The 13,271-nt window shown below is 51.9% G+C and overlaps 1 protein-coding gene across 1 annotated transcript; it reads right to left on the bottom strand.

The window, feature by feature from the left end:
• Window positions 1–953: 953 nt before the first annotated feature.
• Window positions 954–12,735, bottom strand: FAM155B (family with sequence similarity 155 member B). Its single transcript, XM_033138239.1, has 5 exons — window positions 12,657–12,735; window positions 12,169–12,565; window positions 11,044–12,082; window positions 2,512–2,683; window positions 954–1,362 (listed from the first exon to the last, which is right to left on the bottom strand). The coding sequence occupies exons 1-5, from the start codon at window positions 12,733–12,735 to the stop codon at window positions 974–976; spliced, it is 2,076 nt and encodes a 691-aa protein (XP_032994130.1). The 3' UTR covers window positions 954–973.
• Window positions 12,736–13,271: the final 536 nt, after the last annotated feature.

The following is a 13,271-nucleotide window of genomic DNA, read 5'->3' on the forward strand; positions in this document are numbered from 1 at the left end:
TAGAACTGGAAGAAACCCAAGCGCCGTCTAGTCCAACCCACTGCAATGCTGAAGGGCCAACCCATCACATAACATGGCTCGACCGAGAGCACTGAAAAGGTTGCTTGGGAGTTATTAGTGACTGATGGAGGCTCCTACAGCTGGGGGCAGGGGGCAGCAGGGCAGTCTGCACCATCACAATTATAGTTTGGATTGGGCTGAGAGGATGATGGGGGAGGGGAGGAAAAACACAACGGATCTCTGCCAAGCCGTTTCTTTTGCCCCTAGGGCAAGTTACCCAGTATGGGGAAGAGATCACTGTGGCCCCATAAACGAGACAAGTTATGTGTGGCGGTGGCCAGAGAAGTGGCCCTTGGTGGGCCCAGGGGAGGGGGTTGCCTTTCCTCAGAAGGCAGTTCTTTTCAAGCCCCACTGTGGGCGTTCCCTCGGCCTCTGAGCCTCTATGAAGCTGAAGGCCAACAGCTTGAGGCCTGTTGCCGACAGAAACATCCCCCCCCCTGAGACCCGGCCTGAGGTCTGCAGCTGATCAAACCCTTTTCTCCAGAGGCCGGGCCTGAGGCCTCCTGCTGACATAACTGTATTCTCCAGAGGTCCAGCCTAAGGCCTGCTGCTAACTGAACCACCCCCCCCCCCCGCCGAAATCTAGCCTAAGGCCTGCTGCTCACTGAGCCATTTCCCCCCCAGAGGCCCAGTCTGAAGCCTGCTGCTGAACAATCCCTTCTTCAGAGGTTGTTCCCACTGCCCCCCAAATGCTTCAGAGACTCACCCGCTGCAGTGCGGGCCCTGCGACGATCTGCTCTGGGGGGTGGGAGGGGGCTCTGCGTTGGGGTGGCTTTGTCAGTGTCACCCCCAGTCCTGTGCCGCCGCCCCCGCCACTGTAGGGAGAGCTTCATTGTGCCCACCCAAACCCCTTCTTTCCTCCAGGTGAGAAAAGAGCCGGAGGTTTCCTTTTCCCTTGCCTTGCAGAGGAGCTTCACTCGTCCCTTGCGAGGGTCTCATCCATGGTGGGGAAGGCCCCCAAGCTCAGTCCCCCACTGCTGTGCACACTCGAGAAGGACACCATGGTGTGGAGGAGCATCAGGACCAGGACGCAGAACCGGATCTTGCTGTTGCTGAGGCGGGACCCTGCAGACACTGGCAGCAGGGACGGGTGGTGGTGGTGGTACTGGGTGTGGTGATAGTACAGGTTGTAGTGCTGCTGCTGCCGTTGCTGGTGGTGATGGGGGGTGTTGTGGTGTTGGTCATGGAATGGCTCCGATTTGGCAGATGCATTGCGATTGCCTTCCAGGTGCCGGTCACAGGAGTCCCACCGCACATCACAGCACTTGGCTTCCTGGTCAGGCAGCTCCTTCTCCAGCAACCCTGGCAGAATGAGAACAGAAACAAAGGAGGAGAAGGAAGAGGTGGCATCAGAAATGGCACAGGTCTGCTAAACGCTACCTTCAGGAGAGCTCACTGGCGTACAGGAAACCAGGGTTGCGCTACAGGAACCCTCAAATAGGCAGTAAAAAAAGCAAGAAGCAAGCATTTGGAGGGAATGGCTTGTTGCTTCCTTTGTCTCTATACTAATGCACAAGGCATGGGGAATCAACAAGGTGAATTTGAGCCCTTAATCATAGAACTGAAGAGTTGGAAGGGACCCCATGGTCATCTGCTGCTACCCCCTGTCATGCTAGGGTTTCAATGGGCCAGCAATGGAAAAGCTTGAAAAATATGCATTTGGCTGGGTGGTATAAGAACTTAAGGACTTTGGCTTTTGTGGAAAAAATGACACATAAGCTGTGTGTTTCCAGGGTGGGGGATCCAGGAGGCTTCTATGCCACCTGGTGGGACTTTCATTTCCAGTGCTTTAGACAAAGATGCTCAACATTTACCATCCATGCCAACTTGGGAAGTAGGAATGTATCAATTTTTATCGGTGTGTCTCACCATTTTTTTCTTTTCATTTATTGTTTGCTTGCTTGCTTTGGATATGGGATGATGCAATACCCTGCTACTTCACTTTTGGGTTGGTAATTGTGTTAATATCTATTTTAAAAAAACCAAAACAAAACACTAGGCAGGCTTTGGACAAGTCCAAGGCTAACTCCCTGTGGATAGTATCTTGGACAAGCAGAATATATCTTGTCCAAATATACAAATCTAACAATCCCAATGATCAGGGAATACTAGCTGTTTGACAGTAGGACAGACTCCCTCGGAAGGTGGTGTGCTGTCTTTCATTGGAAGTTCTTAAGCAGAAGTTGGATGGTGTCTGCCAAAGATTATCCAGCTGCAACTCCTGCATTATAGGGGGCTGGAATAGATGACTCTTGGGTTCCAACTCTACAATTCTATGATTCTATGACTAATGAAAGTGGTTGGCTCTCCATCAGTAGAGGTTCATAAGCAGAGGTTGGATGGCTGTCTGTCAGGGATTTCTGAGCTGAGATTCCTACTTTGAAGGAGGTTAGACTAGATGACACCTGGGGGCACCTCCCCACTCTACAGTTCTCTGATTCTAAGCCTCACCTGTGCAGATGAAGCCAGGCAACCCTCCATAGATCAGCTCATCATTGTCAGGCAAGACGAAGGGACATCTTGTTTGCACCTCCAGGCAGTATTGCTTGCATGGGATCCGGTGTTGGCACTGCAGTTGGGTCACATTGAAGTACTCAGAGCACAGCCATGCCTTGTAGACAGCCTTCAGGAAGGAAGGAAGGAGTAAGGGGCATTAGAAAAATGGGATCCACAAGGTTGACACAGGTGTGGACTCAACAGGGAGCAGCCTTGCATGCTCTGAAGGTAGGAATAAAGAGAAACACTGTACAGAATGAATGTAAACCCAGTACCCCTGCAATTGGATTTGGAATAAATGTCAGAGGAGCTCTGCTGGATGAGGCCAATGGCCCAGCCAGCCTAGCATCTTGTTCTCACAGTGTCCAAATGCCTCTAACCATTGAGAAATAAAGGAATGCCTCTGGACAAACACAGAACAGGTGCTGCAGATCGCTGCAGCAGCTCCCTCACCATCCATGTCTCTTGGTCCCACGAACCCTGTGAGACAGCATTCCAGGCATCCATCTCAAACACTTCTGCTAAATGCCCTGTTTACAAGTCATAGTCACGAGAGCTTTACCTGCTGGACTTCTTCCTGTAGTATTTCAGTCTTCGCTGATTGTGGGGGTCCAGGATCTAGCAGGTGGCACTGCTGCCTCTCGCTCCTATGTTTGAACACTAGGCTGAGCAGTTGAAACCTAACCAGAACTCACTCATTTTTGCTACCAGTTCAAAGTATAAGCATAGATGTTAGAAACAAGAGAAAAAGCTCCTTGGTATCTCCTCTTAGTAGTTAGTCAGTGTGCACAGATCCCACAGAGGGTAAATAAAACCTGCCTTTTAAACTTTCCTCTGCATGACACAGTTCAAGTTGGCACCAGAGCAGCTCCTTTATCTCTCAAAATATTGCCCCTGGCTTTACAAATAATGATGCTCTACTACAGTTATTTGCTTCCAAATGCTACCCTCCCCACCACCGGCAGCCTCTTTCTCTCCCCCTCCCCACTTCTCCTTTGTCTAGCTTCGTCTACACTCCTTTCTGCACCATCATCCTGCTTCGTTTCATGTTTGATTTCATTATCTGTCAAAATGTGTGTTTGCGTGTGATAACTCCATTCAGGAGAGAATGGATAGCTAAAATCTGGGGTGTACCGGTAGTTATGCATGGTTAAGCTTCCATATATTGTGAGAACCAGAGTTGGTGGACAGCAAGATAACGTCTTCATCAAGAAATGGAGTCATGTTACAATGGAGTAGCACAGTAATACAGCACAGCTGTGATTCCTGCGTTGCAAGGGGTTTAGACTAGATGACCCTCACTGTCCCTTTCCAGTTCTATCATCTAAGAACACCAACTCTCCTTCACTGGAGGTTTCTAACTAGGGGCTGGATGGCTGTCTGTCAGGGATTCCTTAGTTGCAATTTGTGCCCTTCCAACAAGGCAGTTCTGTGGTTCCACATTATGTAAACAAATGCAGTAAAGAATAATGCTAACACCATCATCAATAAAGGGCTTCATTTAGCAATGACACCATCAATAAGGAGCATCAGGCTCCAAATGTTTGTGGTGGTGGGGATATCCTTCTTGCCTCTTCTTTGGTGACGCGAGAGAAGGGGAAGTTTTGAGAGGGGCTGTTTCCTCCCTTCCCGTCCTTTGCTTGTGGCTACAACTCGCTTACTCCCCCAAACTTGGTTGCGCTGCCCTGACGTGCCCACCCCCACATGCATCCTGCACATTTCTCTGGGAAGCAGATGTGGTTGCCATGGCAGCCATGAGCTGAGTGTTGCGGCTGGACCAGGATTTCCCAGCAGGAGAAGGAAACTGGTGGCTTTTGAAGGGAAATGACGGACAATCATTCTTCCTATGCAATTCATAGAATTGTAGAGCTGGAAGGGACCCCCAGAGGGGTAATTGAGACCAACCCCTTGAAATGCAGGAATCGCCACTAAAAGATCCCTGACAGGTTGCCATCCAAACTCTGCTTGAAAACAGCCAATGTAGAGTTGTAAGGAAGGGGCCCCCAACAGTCATCCAGTCCAACCCCCTGTAATGCAGGAATCACAACTAAAGCATCCCTGAAAGATGCTATAAAACCCATGGAAATGTGAGGTGTGGACATGCCCCACCCACAGGTTGTCCTGCCTAAGAGAGTGAACTCTTCTCTAGCCTGCCTTGAAGGGCTACCGTGTGTGCCGAGCTTGAACAGATGCTCAAACATCTCATTAGCAGTGCTCATTTCCCTGCATTCATGATTTATGAGACAGACCCAATCCAGATGCTCTGACCGCAATAAAATTGCAATTCCCAATAATTGCTGCCTTTAAAGTATAATTTTCTTTTTTGTGGGTGGGGGTGGGGGAAGAGAGGGTTGCTTTGCTTCTCAGAATTATGTTGTTGTTTTTATTGTTCCATTTTAACCCATGTATATTTTATAGTTGCGTTTCTATACTCAGGAGTATTTGAAGAGCAAGCATCGAATAAACTGAAATGCTGCAATGCAAATATGTGAGGAAGAAATGAAGGAGGCGGCTCTGCTTTTCAAGGGAGGAGCAGGCAGCCAGAGCAGCACTGAGGAATCATAAGAGGATTTCCCTAATCCTCTTTTAAAACCATCCTGTAGGAGGGAGTTCCACAGATTAACTATGTGCCACATGAAGGACTTCCTTCTCTCTGAATCACATCTTTGCAAAGGCTGGAATCAGACAATGGGGGTAGAGAGAGAGATGTGGTCCCCACCCATTTTTAACACACAAGAAAGCTGTGATTCCTGCACTGCGGGGCTACATGACCCTTGGGGTCCTTCCAACTTTATAAGGCAAACACCTGCCTCTGGGAAAAGGATGAAGTTGTGGGGGAATGCTTTGTGCTGCTGCCCTGACATCACAACATGGATACTTGGGATGAACTGGTTCAGGAAGAAGACATTTCCCCCAAGACTAAGTCAATGCCCCCTCCCTGGCATCAGCGAGGTGTAGTGGTTAGAGTGTCAGACTAAGGACCAGGGAGAGACTGGGGTTCAAATTTTCTTCCAACCATGAAGCCCACTGGGAGTGACCTTGGGAGCCAGCCACTGCCTTTTGGCATGACCGGGGGTGGTGCTGTGGTCTAAACCATAGAGCCTAGGGCTTGCTGATCGGAAGGTTGACGGTTCAAATCCCCGCAATGGGGTGAGGTCCCGTTGCTTGGTCCCTGCTCCTGCCCACCTGGCAGTTCGAAAGCAAATCAAGTGCCAGGTACCACTCCGGCGGGAAGGTGAACGGCATTTCCGTGCGCTGCTCTGGTTCGCCAGAAGCGGCTTTGTCATGCTGGCCACATGACCCAGAAGCTGTCTGCAGACAAACGCCGGCTCCCTCGGCCTATAGAGCGAGATGAGCGCTGCAACCTCAGAGTCTTCCGCGACTGGACCTAATGGTCAGGGGTATCTTTACCTTTACCTAACAGGGTTATTGGGGGGATTAAATGAAGCCTAGGACCTGGAGACCAGGGTTGAAATTACCACTTGGCCACCAAGTTTGCTGGGTGTGATCTCAGGGGCCTGTTGCCGCCTTCTCTCAGCCTAACTCACCTCACAGTGGTGTTGTCAAGGATTAAATGAGGGGGGGGGGACAATTAAAGCACCACCTCCAGCTCTTTGGAGGAAAGCTGGGGTGTAAATGAAGTGAGTAAATAAATCATGGTAAGATGTACCGGTAATCTGCACTTCTGGAGGCTGGAAGCCAAGGAGAGTGGTGCGACTCCTTCCTTCCTTCAAAAGGAAAATGAGGCTAGGGTTCCCACTCATAAGAACATAAGAAGAGCCAATGCCCCATCTAGTCCAACATCCTGCTTACACAGGAGCCAAACAGATGCTTCAATGGGAAACCCACAAGTAGGATCCCAGCACCAGAGCGACTATTTCCACTTGTGGTTCCCAGCAGCTGGTATTCAGAAGCATTGCTACCTCCAGCTGTGGAAGCAGAGCAGAGCCATTGTGGCTAGTAACCATTGAAAGCCCTCTCCACTATAGTGGGCATCACTGCCTTCTGTGGGAATTTCTTTCATCTTTTGCAAATCTTCTGACATTGGGTGCTGACGAGTTCTAATGTTATGAGTGAGAGAGGAGAGCTTTTTCCCATCCACTTTCTAGATGCCATGCATCATTTTATAAATTTCTATCATGTCATATCGTCGCCCCCCCCCCCTTCTCCAAATTGTCCCAAATGTTGCAACGTTTTCTCCTTGGGGAACCGATCCAATTGCCTTGACTGCTTTGTTTGCCCTTTTCTGAACCTATCCCAACTCCACAATATCCTTCCTGAGGTGAGGTGGCCAGAACTCTACACAAATGCAGACTGTAGATTTGCATAATGGGGCATTATGATACCAGCAGTTTTCAATTTTCAGTTCCTTTGCTTATGACCCTTAGCATTGAGCTTGCCTTTTTCACAGCCACCGAACACTAGGCCACCTCATTTGGATGAAGAATTTGCAAGAATTCGCCCCACAACCACCACAAAAATGGGCTTCCTAGTCCTTGGTTTCTGGAACTGGATATGGAATAACTGATTGGTTCAAAATTGGGAAAGGAGTACGACAAGGCTGTATATTGTCTCCCTGCTTATTTAACTTATATGCAGAATTCATCATGCGAAAGGCTGGACTGGATGAATCCCAAACCGGAATTAAGATTGCCGGAAAAAATATCAACAACCTCAGATATGCTGATGATACAACCTTGTTGGCAGAAAGTGAGGAGGAATTGAAGAACCTTTTAATGAGGGTGAAAGAGGAAAGTGCAAAATATAGTCTGAAGCTCAACATCAAAAAGACTAAGATCATGGCCACTGGTCCCATCACCTCCTGGCAAATAGAAGGGGAAGAAATGGAGGCAGTGAGAGATTTCACTTTCTTGGGTTCCATGATCACTGCAGATGGTGACAGCAGTCACGAAATTAGAAGACGCCTGCTTCTTGGGAGAAAAGAAATGACAAACCTAGACAGGATCTTAAAAAGCAAAGACATCACCTTGCCGACAAAGGTCCGTATAGTTAAAGCTATGGTTTTCCCAGTAGTAATGTACGGAAGTGAGAGCTGGACCATCAAGAAGGCTGATCGCCGAAGAATTGATGCTTTTGAATTATGGTGCTGGAGGAGACTCTTGAGAGTCCCATGGACTGCAAGAAGATCAAACCTATCCATTCTTAAGGAAATCGGCCCTGAGTGGTCACTGGAAGGACAGATCCTGAAGTTGAGGCTCCAGTACTTTGGCCACCTCATGAGAAGAGAAGACTCCCTAGAAAAGACCCTGATGTTGGGAAAGATGGAGGGCACAAGGAGAAGGGGACGACAGAGGATGAGATGGTTGGACAGTGTTCTTGAAGCTACTAACATGAGTTTGGCCAAACTGTGAGAGGCAGTGAAGGATAGGCGTGCCTGGTGTGCTCTGGTCCATGGGGTCACGAAGAGTCGGACACGACTGAACGACTAACAACAACAAGTCCTTGGTACTTCTCTGCAGCTAAAATATCTCAAGCTCAAGCCCAATTCAAAGTGCTGGTTTTGACCTAAAAAGCCTTATGTGCCTTAGGACCCCAATACATCCCAATTGGAACCACCCCGGACCCCATAACCATCATTTGAAGCCTTTTTTTGTGCTCCTCCTCCATGGGAGGTCTGCAGGTAGGCCATGTGTGACTGGGGCCTTTTCAGTAGTAGCTCCTAGCTTGTGGAATGCTCTCCCCAATGAGAGCTCTCCTGGCACCATCACTGCATATCTTTAAGTGCCTGGCAAAAACATTTCTTTTCTACCAGACCTTTGTGGCTTTTAATTAATAATAGAATTGTAGGGTTGGAAGCATTCCTGGGCTCATCTAGTGCAACCCTTGCAATGCAGGAATCTCAGTGAAAACACCCCTAACAAGTGGCCATCCAACCTCTGTTTGGAAACCTCCAATTGAGCCACCTTAGTTTAGTGTTACCAGACATCCCCGTTTCCTGAGGACAGTCCCTGGATTTGCAAATAAGTCCCTAGACAAATTCCATCCCAGGGATGTCCCCGGATTTCATCTAATGTCCCCGGTAAACACAAGAGCGACAATCTCAGCAGCCCGGAACAGTTGGGTCTGGCTGGCTTCAGGAGCTGCTCGGAAGTTCTCCTATGATGGTGGTGCACGCAAGTAGGAGTTGGGATGGGGCTGCTCCGAAAGGCAGTGTGAAGCCTCCCTTCCCAGCTGAGGGATCCCCGCCCCCTCCTGCTTACATGCAAGTAGGAATGGGATTGGGGTCGCTGCCGCTCTCCACCCTCCTCCGCCTTACATGCCTGACCCACTGCACACTGCTTCCTCACCACCACCACCACCAAAGAATACAACAACTCAGGGGCTGCCCAGGCTCATGGAGAAAGGAGATGGAAACCTCGGAGGAAGGGGAAACGTGGCAGTTGAGGTCAAGGCAGCGGCCGCCCCTCTGCCACCACCATTGCTGCAGCATCAATGTCCTGAACTTTATTTATTTATATTTATTTAAAGTGTTCTTGGATTCATTGAAAAAAATCTGGTAACCTTACATCAATGATAATTCTATGATTCTATAGCTTTAGCTCCCAGGCAAAAATAAATAAATAAAATCCTCTTTTGCCAGGTCTTTGGCTTTTAACTATGACCTTTTTTTTGCACACATGATAAGTTTTAATCTAGTGTGTGTGTGTCACTTTGAGACTTGTATATTTAACTAATAATTATGACAGTAATGTTGCCACAGGACAGAGCTGTTCACTTGCTGCTGAACTACAACTCCCATCCTCCTCCCTGACCTCTAGACATGCTGACAACTGGGGCTGATGGGAGTTGGAGTCCAGCAGAATCTTGCAACAGGCACATATGCCTGCGGGAAACCAGCATGCAGAACATGAGCACAAGAGCATAAGAAAAGCCTGCTAGGTCAGGCCAAAGGCCCATCTAGTCCAGAATTCTCATAGTGACCAACTGGATACCCCAAAGGGAGATTTGCATGGAGGACCTGAGCACAAGAGCAACTCTCCCCTCTGGTGGCTTCCAGCAACTGGTACTCAGAAGCAGTGCTGTCTCAGATACAAGAGGCAGAGCACAGCCATTCTGGCCAGCAGCCATCAATAGCTTTCTCCTCTTCAAAAATTTGTTCAGTCGTCTTTTACAGCCACCTACCACTGCCTCCTGCCTGAGTCCCATGATGTAACTGGGTGCTATGGAAGACACATGAACTTCTGAGAGTTGGTTTCCAGCAACTGGTATTCAGAAGCATTCCTGTCTCACTGGGGAGGCAGAGCATAACCATCATGGCTAGCAGCCACTGATGGCAAACCTCCCCAAATTCACTGACCCCTCTGTTTTCCCTGCTTTATAACACCACATTTTCCTGCTGTGCTTTTACTACAATTCCATGATTCTGCACCTAGATCCGAGCCATGTTACCTCCCCCACAACCTGGACTTACCCCTCAAGCAGGGATACAAGACCAGCAGCCCCTCCTTTTCTGACCCACACAGGAGCCCCACATGGTACTTCAAAAGAGTAAGGTAGGCAGGTGTGGGCAAACAAATGGGGTTATATTAGTCACCCTTGAGCTCAAAATAGGGTCTGCTAGCCATCCCAGAAGCAAAACAAGTAACTTACTCCCTGAGAGCCAGTGTGGTATAATGGTTAGAAGGTTGGAATACGGACCTGTGAGAGCCCAGGGTCAAACCCCCTGTCAGACTCCAGGAAACTCGCAGGGAGGGGGAGACACAGTATCTGCCTGTCAGCCTAACCCACCTCTCAGGGTTGTTGGGATAAATGAGGGTGAGGACCTGAGGGACCAGGGTTCAAATCGCTGCTCAGCCCTATAGCTCACTGGGTGCAACCTTGGGGTCCAGCACTGTCTTCTCTGAAGCTAACCTACTTTGCAGGGTGGTTGTGGGGATTAAATGAGATGGGGCTGACCCCTAAAGTGGAAATAAGTGCAACAAATAAATGTAATGAAATAAGAGAAAGCCCAGATTCCTTCTGTGCCAGAGCAGGGGGCCTGGAAGGCAGTCTCGGCTCCTGGAATGACACCCCCCCCCCTTCTACAAATGCTCACAACTGAGAGCAAGTGGTGTATAATAATAATAATAATAATAATAATAATAATAATATAATTTCTTATTTATACCCCACCCATCTGGCTGGGTTTCCCCCGCCACTCTGGGCGGCTTCCCAACAAAATATTAAAATTCAATAGTCTGTTAAACATTCAAGACTTCCACTCAGGGGTCACATAATGGTGTAGAGGTTAAAGGGCTGAATTATGAGCTGGGTGATACCAGGGTTCAAATCCCCACTTGGCCATGAATCTCATTGAGTGTGACCTTGGGAGCCAGTCTTTGCCTCTCAGCCTACCTTGCAGGGTTCTTGTGAGGATAAAACGGAGAAATATGGTATGTGTGCCACACTTAGTTCCTTAGAGAAAACAGGGCAGTCTATAAATGCAATTAACAACAACAGAAGCCAAGATGACTACGACAACCCTACCTTGCAGTCTCTCAGGCAGGAGCGCACGGAATAGTCCTCGGCCTGCAGGTACTTCTCCAGCAGCTCCTCGAACTCCTCGTACTTTTCCTGAGCATGTTGGTCCAGCCTCTGGTAGGCCTCGAGACAGCTGCTGCAGGCCTCCCCGCGCTGCGCCCCTCCTGCCGCCGCTGCCACGTCGGCCAACAGGCTCCGGAGGCTGCAGTCCAGGCTCTCCGCGGCGGCCATGCCCAGCAGCAGGTCCCAGACGGTGTAGGCTTGGCAGAACGGGAGCCGCAGGCCGCGGAAGTGCCGCTCCAGGAAGGCTAGCTGCGGCGGGGACGCCTCACCAGGCGCGGCAGCCGGGAAGGCGGACCCGGGCGGCCCTTGCAAGAGGCGGCGGTGGCTGCAGGCAGAGCTTAAGTCCGGGCAGGGCTGCTCCGTCGGGGCCGCGCCGTCGGGGCTGCTCGCTGCCGCGGCTTCTGGTCTGGGAGGCGCGGCCGGTTGGCCACAAGCTGAGCTCAAGTCTTGGTTGGGGCAGAGCCGCGCCTCCGCAGTCGGGGCTGCGCCTCCACCGCTCCTCACCGCGGCCTCCGGCCGGGTGACGCTCCTATCCTGGGCTCTAAGCTGGGCCCCGGCGGCGGCGCAAAGCCAGAGGCGGTCGGAGAGAAGGACGGTGAAGAAGAGGAGAGAGGCCAGCGACAGGCGCCATTTCTGGGCCCGTTCCGAGTCGGCACACGGTTTCTCGGGGGGATTCGGCGGGGTTCGGATGCAACGGCGGCGGTTCTGGGAGGCGGCGCCGCCGGTCATATTTTTGGAGGGGGCGGCGGCGGGGCTCCGGCTCCTCTTCCTTCTCGGGGCTCCTCTCCGCACCCCCTCCCCGGTAATGTCACCGGCCTCCTCCTCCTCCTCCTCCGCGGCATGGTGGCTCGGCGACGACGGGCGGCGGCGGCAGAAGCATCCCCGGCCACGAGGCGACGCGCGGCGGCGGCGCCCCCCGTCCGCCGCCGCGCCCTCCGCCGCCGATCCCCGCCCCGAGGGCGCCCCCAGCCTCTTCCTGCCGCTGCCGCCGCGGGGCTGCTGCTGCTGCTAAGGGCTGCCGCCGGGCAGGGCATGGTGCTGCGTCGCCGCCGACGGGAGGCCCCTCACCATGGCCGGCCCCGGCGCGTCGGCATCCCCCGGCTCCGGCTCCGTCCGTCCGTCACCGCTCGGCCCTCCTCCTTCTCCCCCTCCCCCCCATCCCCGCTCAGCTCCGACGGGGCCTGGCCGGCCGGCTCGCTCCCGATCGCCCGCCGCGCGCCCGCTCCGCCTTCGCCCGCTTCTCCTCCGGACCGCCGCGTCGCGGAGCAAGAGCCTGGCGCCGGGGGGAACTCCGCCTGCCCATCGCTCGCCTTCAAGCCGTCGCCATCTTCCGTGAACACCTTGAGGAATGGGGTGGGGGGTGGGCTGCTGCTGCTGCTGCGCGAGGGCGCGTGCGCGCTGCTTGCTACCGGCCCCAACACCCCTCGAGCCGGCGGCGCGCTTCCTCCTTCCCTTGGCCGGACAGCTAGTGGGGCAGCGGGCAGAGACTCCTTCTGGGGTCCCCCTCCAATCAGGGCCCCCTCAAGAAATCCCCCTCCATTACCCCTTCCAGGCACCCTCTCCTGGCAACTGTTCGCCCAGGAGGGACGGAGAAACGGCCTCGGGCTTTCGTCGACGGTTCCCGAGCATTTCCATTGACGTGACAGCCTCTCTCCGCGGGCGCCGTGGTTCTGAAAGGACAGCTCCAACCAGCCTTCGGCCAAGAAGGACGCGCCGCCGCCGCCGCTCCTACATCGCCTGGACGCCTACTCTCTCGACTATGGAAGGGACTCCCTGGGAAGGTGGCGAGCTCTCCTTTGTTGGAGGTTTTAAAGCAGAGTTTGGACAATCACTCGGCAGGGATTCTTTAACTGTGATTCCTGCATTGCATGGGGTTGGACGAAATGAACCTTGGGGTGCCTTCCAACTCTAGTATTCTATGCAGCACCTCCACACCCCTTACAAAGGAGGGTGCTTCCAGTTCGTCTGCCTCCCAGAACCTGTAGAGGCCCATTTCCCCTGCCAGCTGGCTAAGGGGGGGGATCATGACAATTGTGGGTCCCCCTATGTTTGGTCTCTATCACATTCTGTGCCTCCCCCATCTGAGAGTCTGAAGCAGCTGAGACAGTCACTCCTGCTTGGTTGGACTTTGCACTCTGATGGGGGATAATAATAGTTATTATTTTTCATTT

Source organism: Lacerta agilis, chromosome Z (genome assembly GCF_009819535.1).
Source record: "Lacerta agilis isolate rLacAgi1 chromosome Z, rLacAgi1.pri, whole genome shotgun sequence".
Classification (NCBI taxonomy): domain Eukaryota; kingdom Metazoa; phylum Chordata; class Lepidosauria; order Squamata; family Lacertidae; genus Lacerta; species Lacerta agilis.

Coding starts and splice junctions, on each gene's coding strand:
- FAM155B (XM_033138239.1), bottom strand. CDS start 12,735: ATGGAAATGCTCGGGAACCGTCGACGAAAGCCCGAGGCCGTTTCTCCG. Junction 12,566..12,656: donor CGAACAGTTGCCAGGAGAGG/GTGCCTGGAAGG, acceptor CTGCCCCACTAG/CTGTCCGGCCAAGGGAAGGA. Junction 2,684..11,043: donor CCTGCCTGAGAGACTGCAAG/GTAGGGTTGTCG, acceptor TCCTTCCTGAAG/GCTGTCTACAAGGCATGGCT.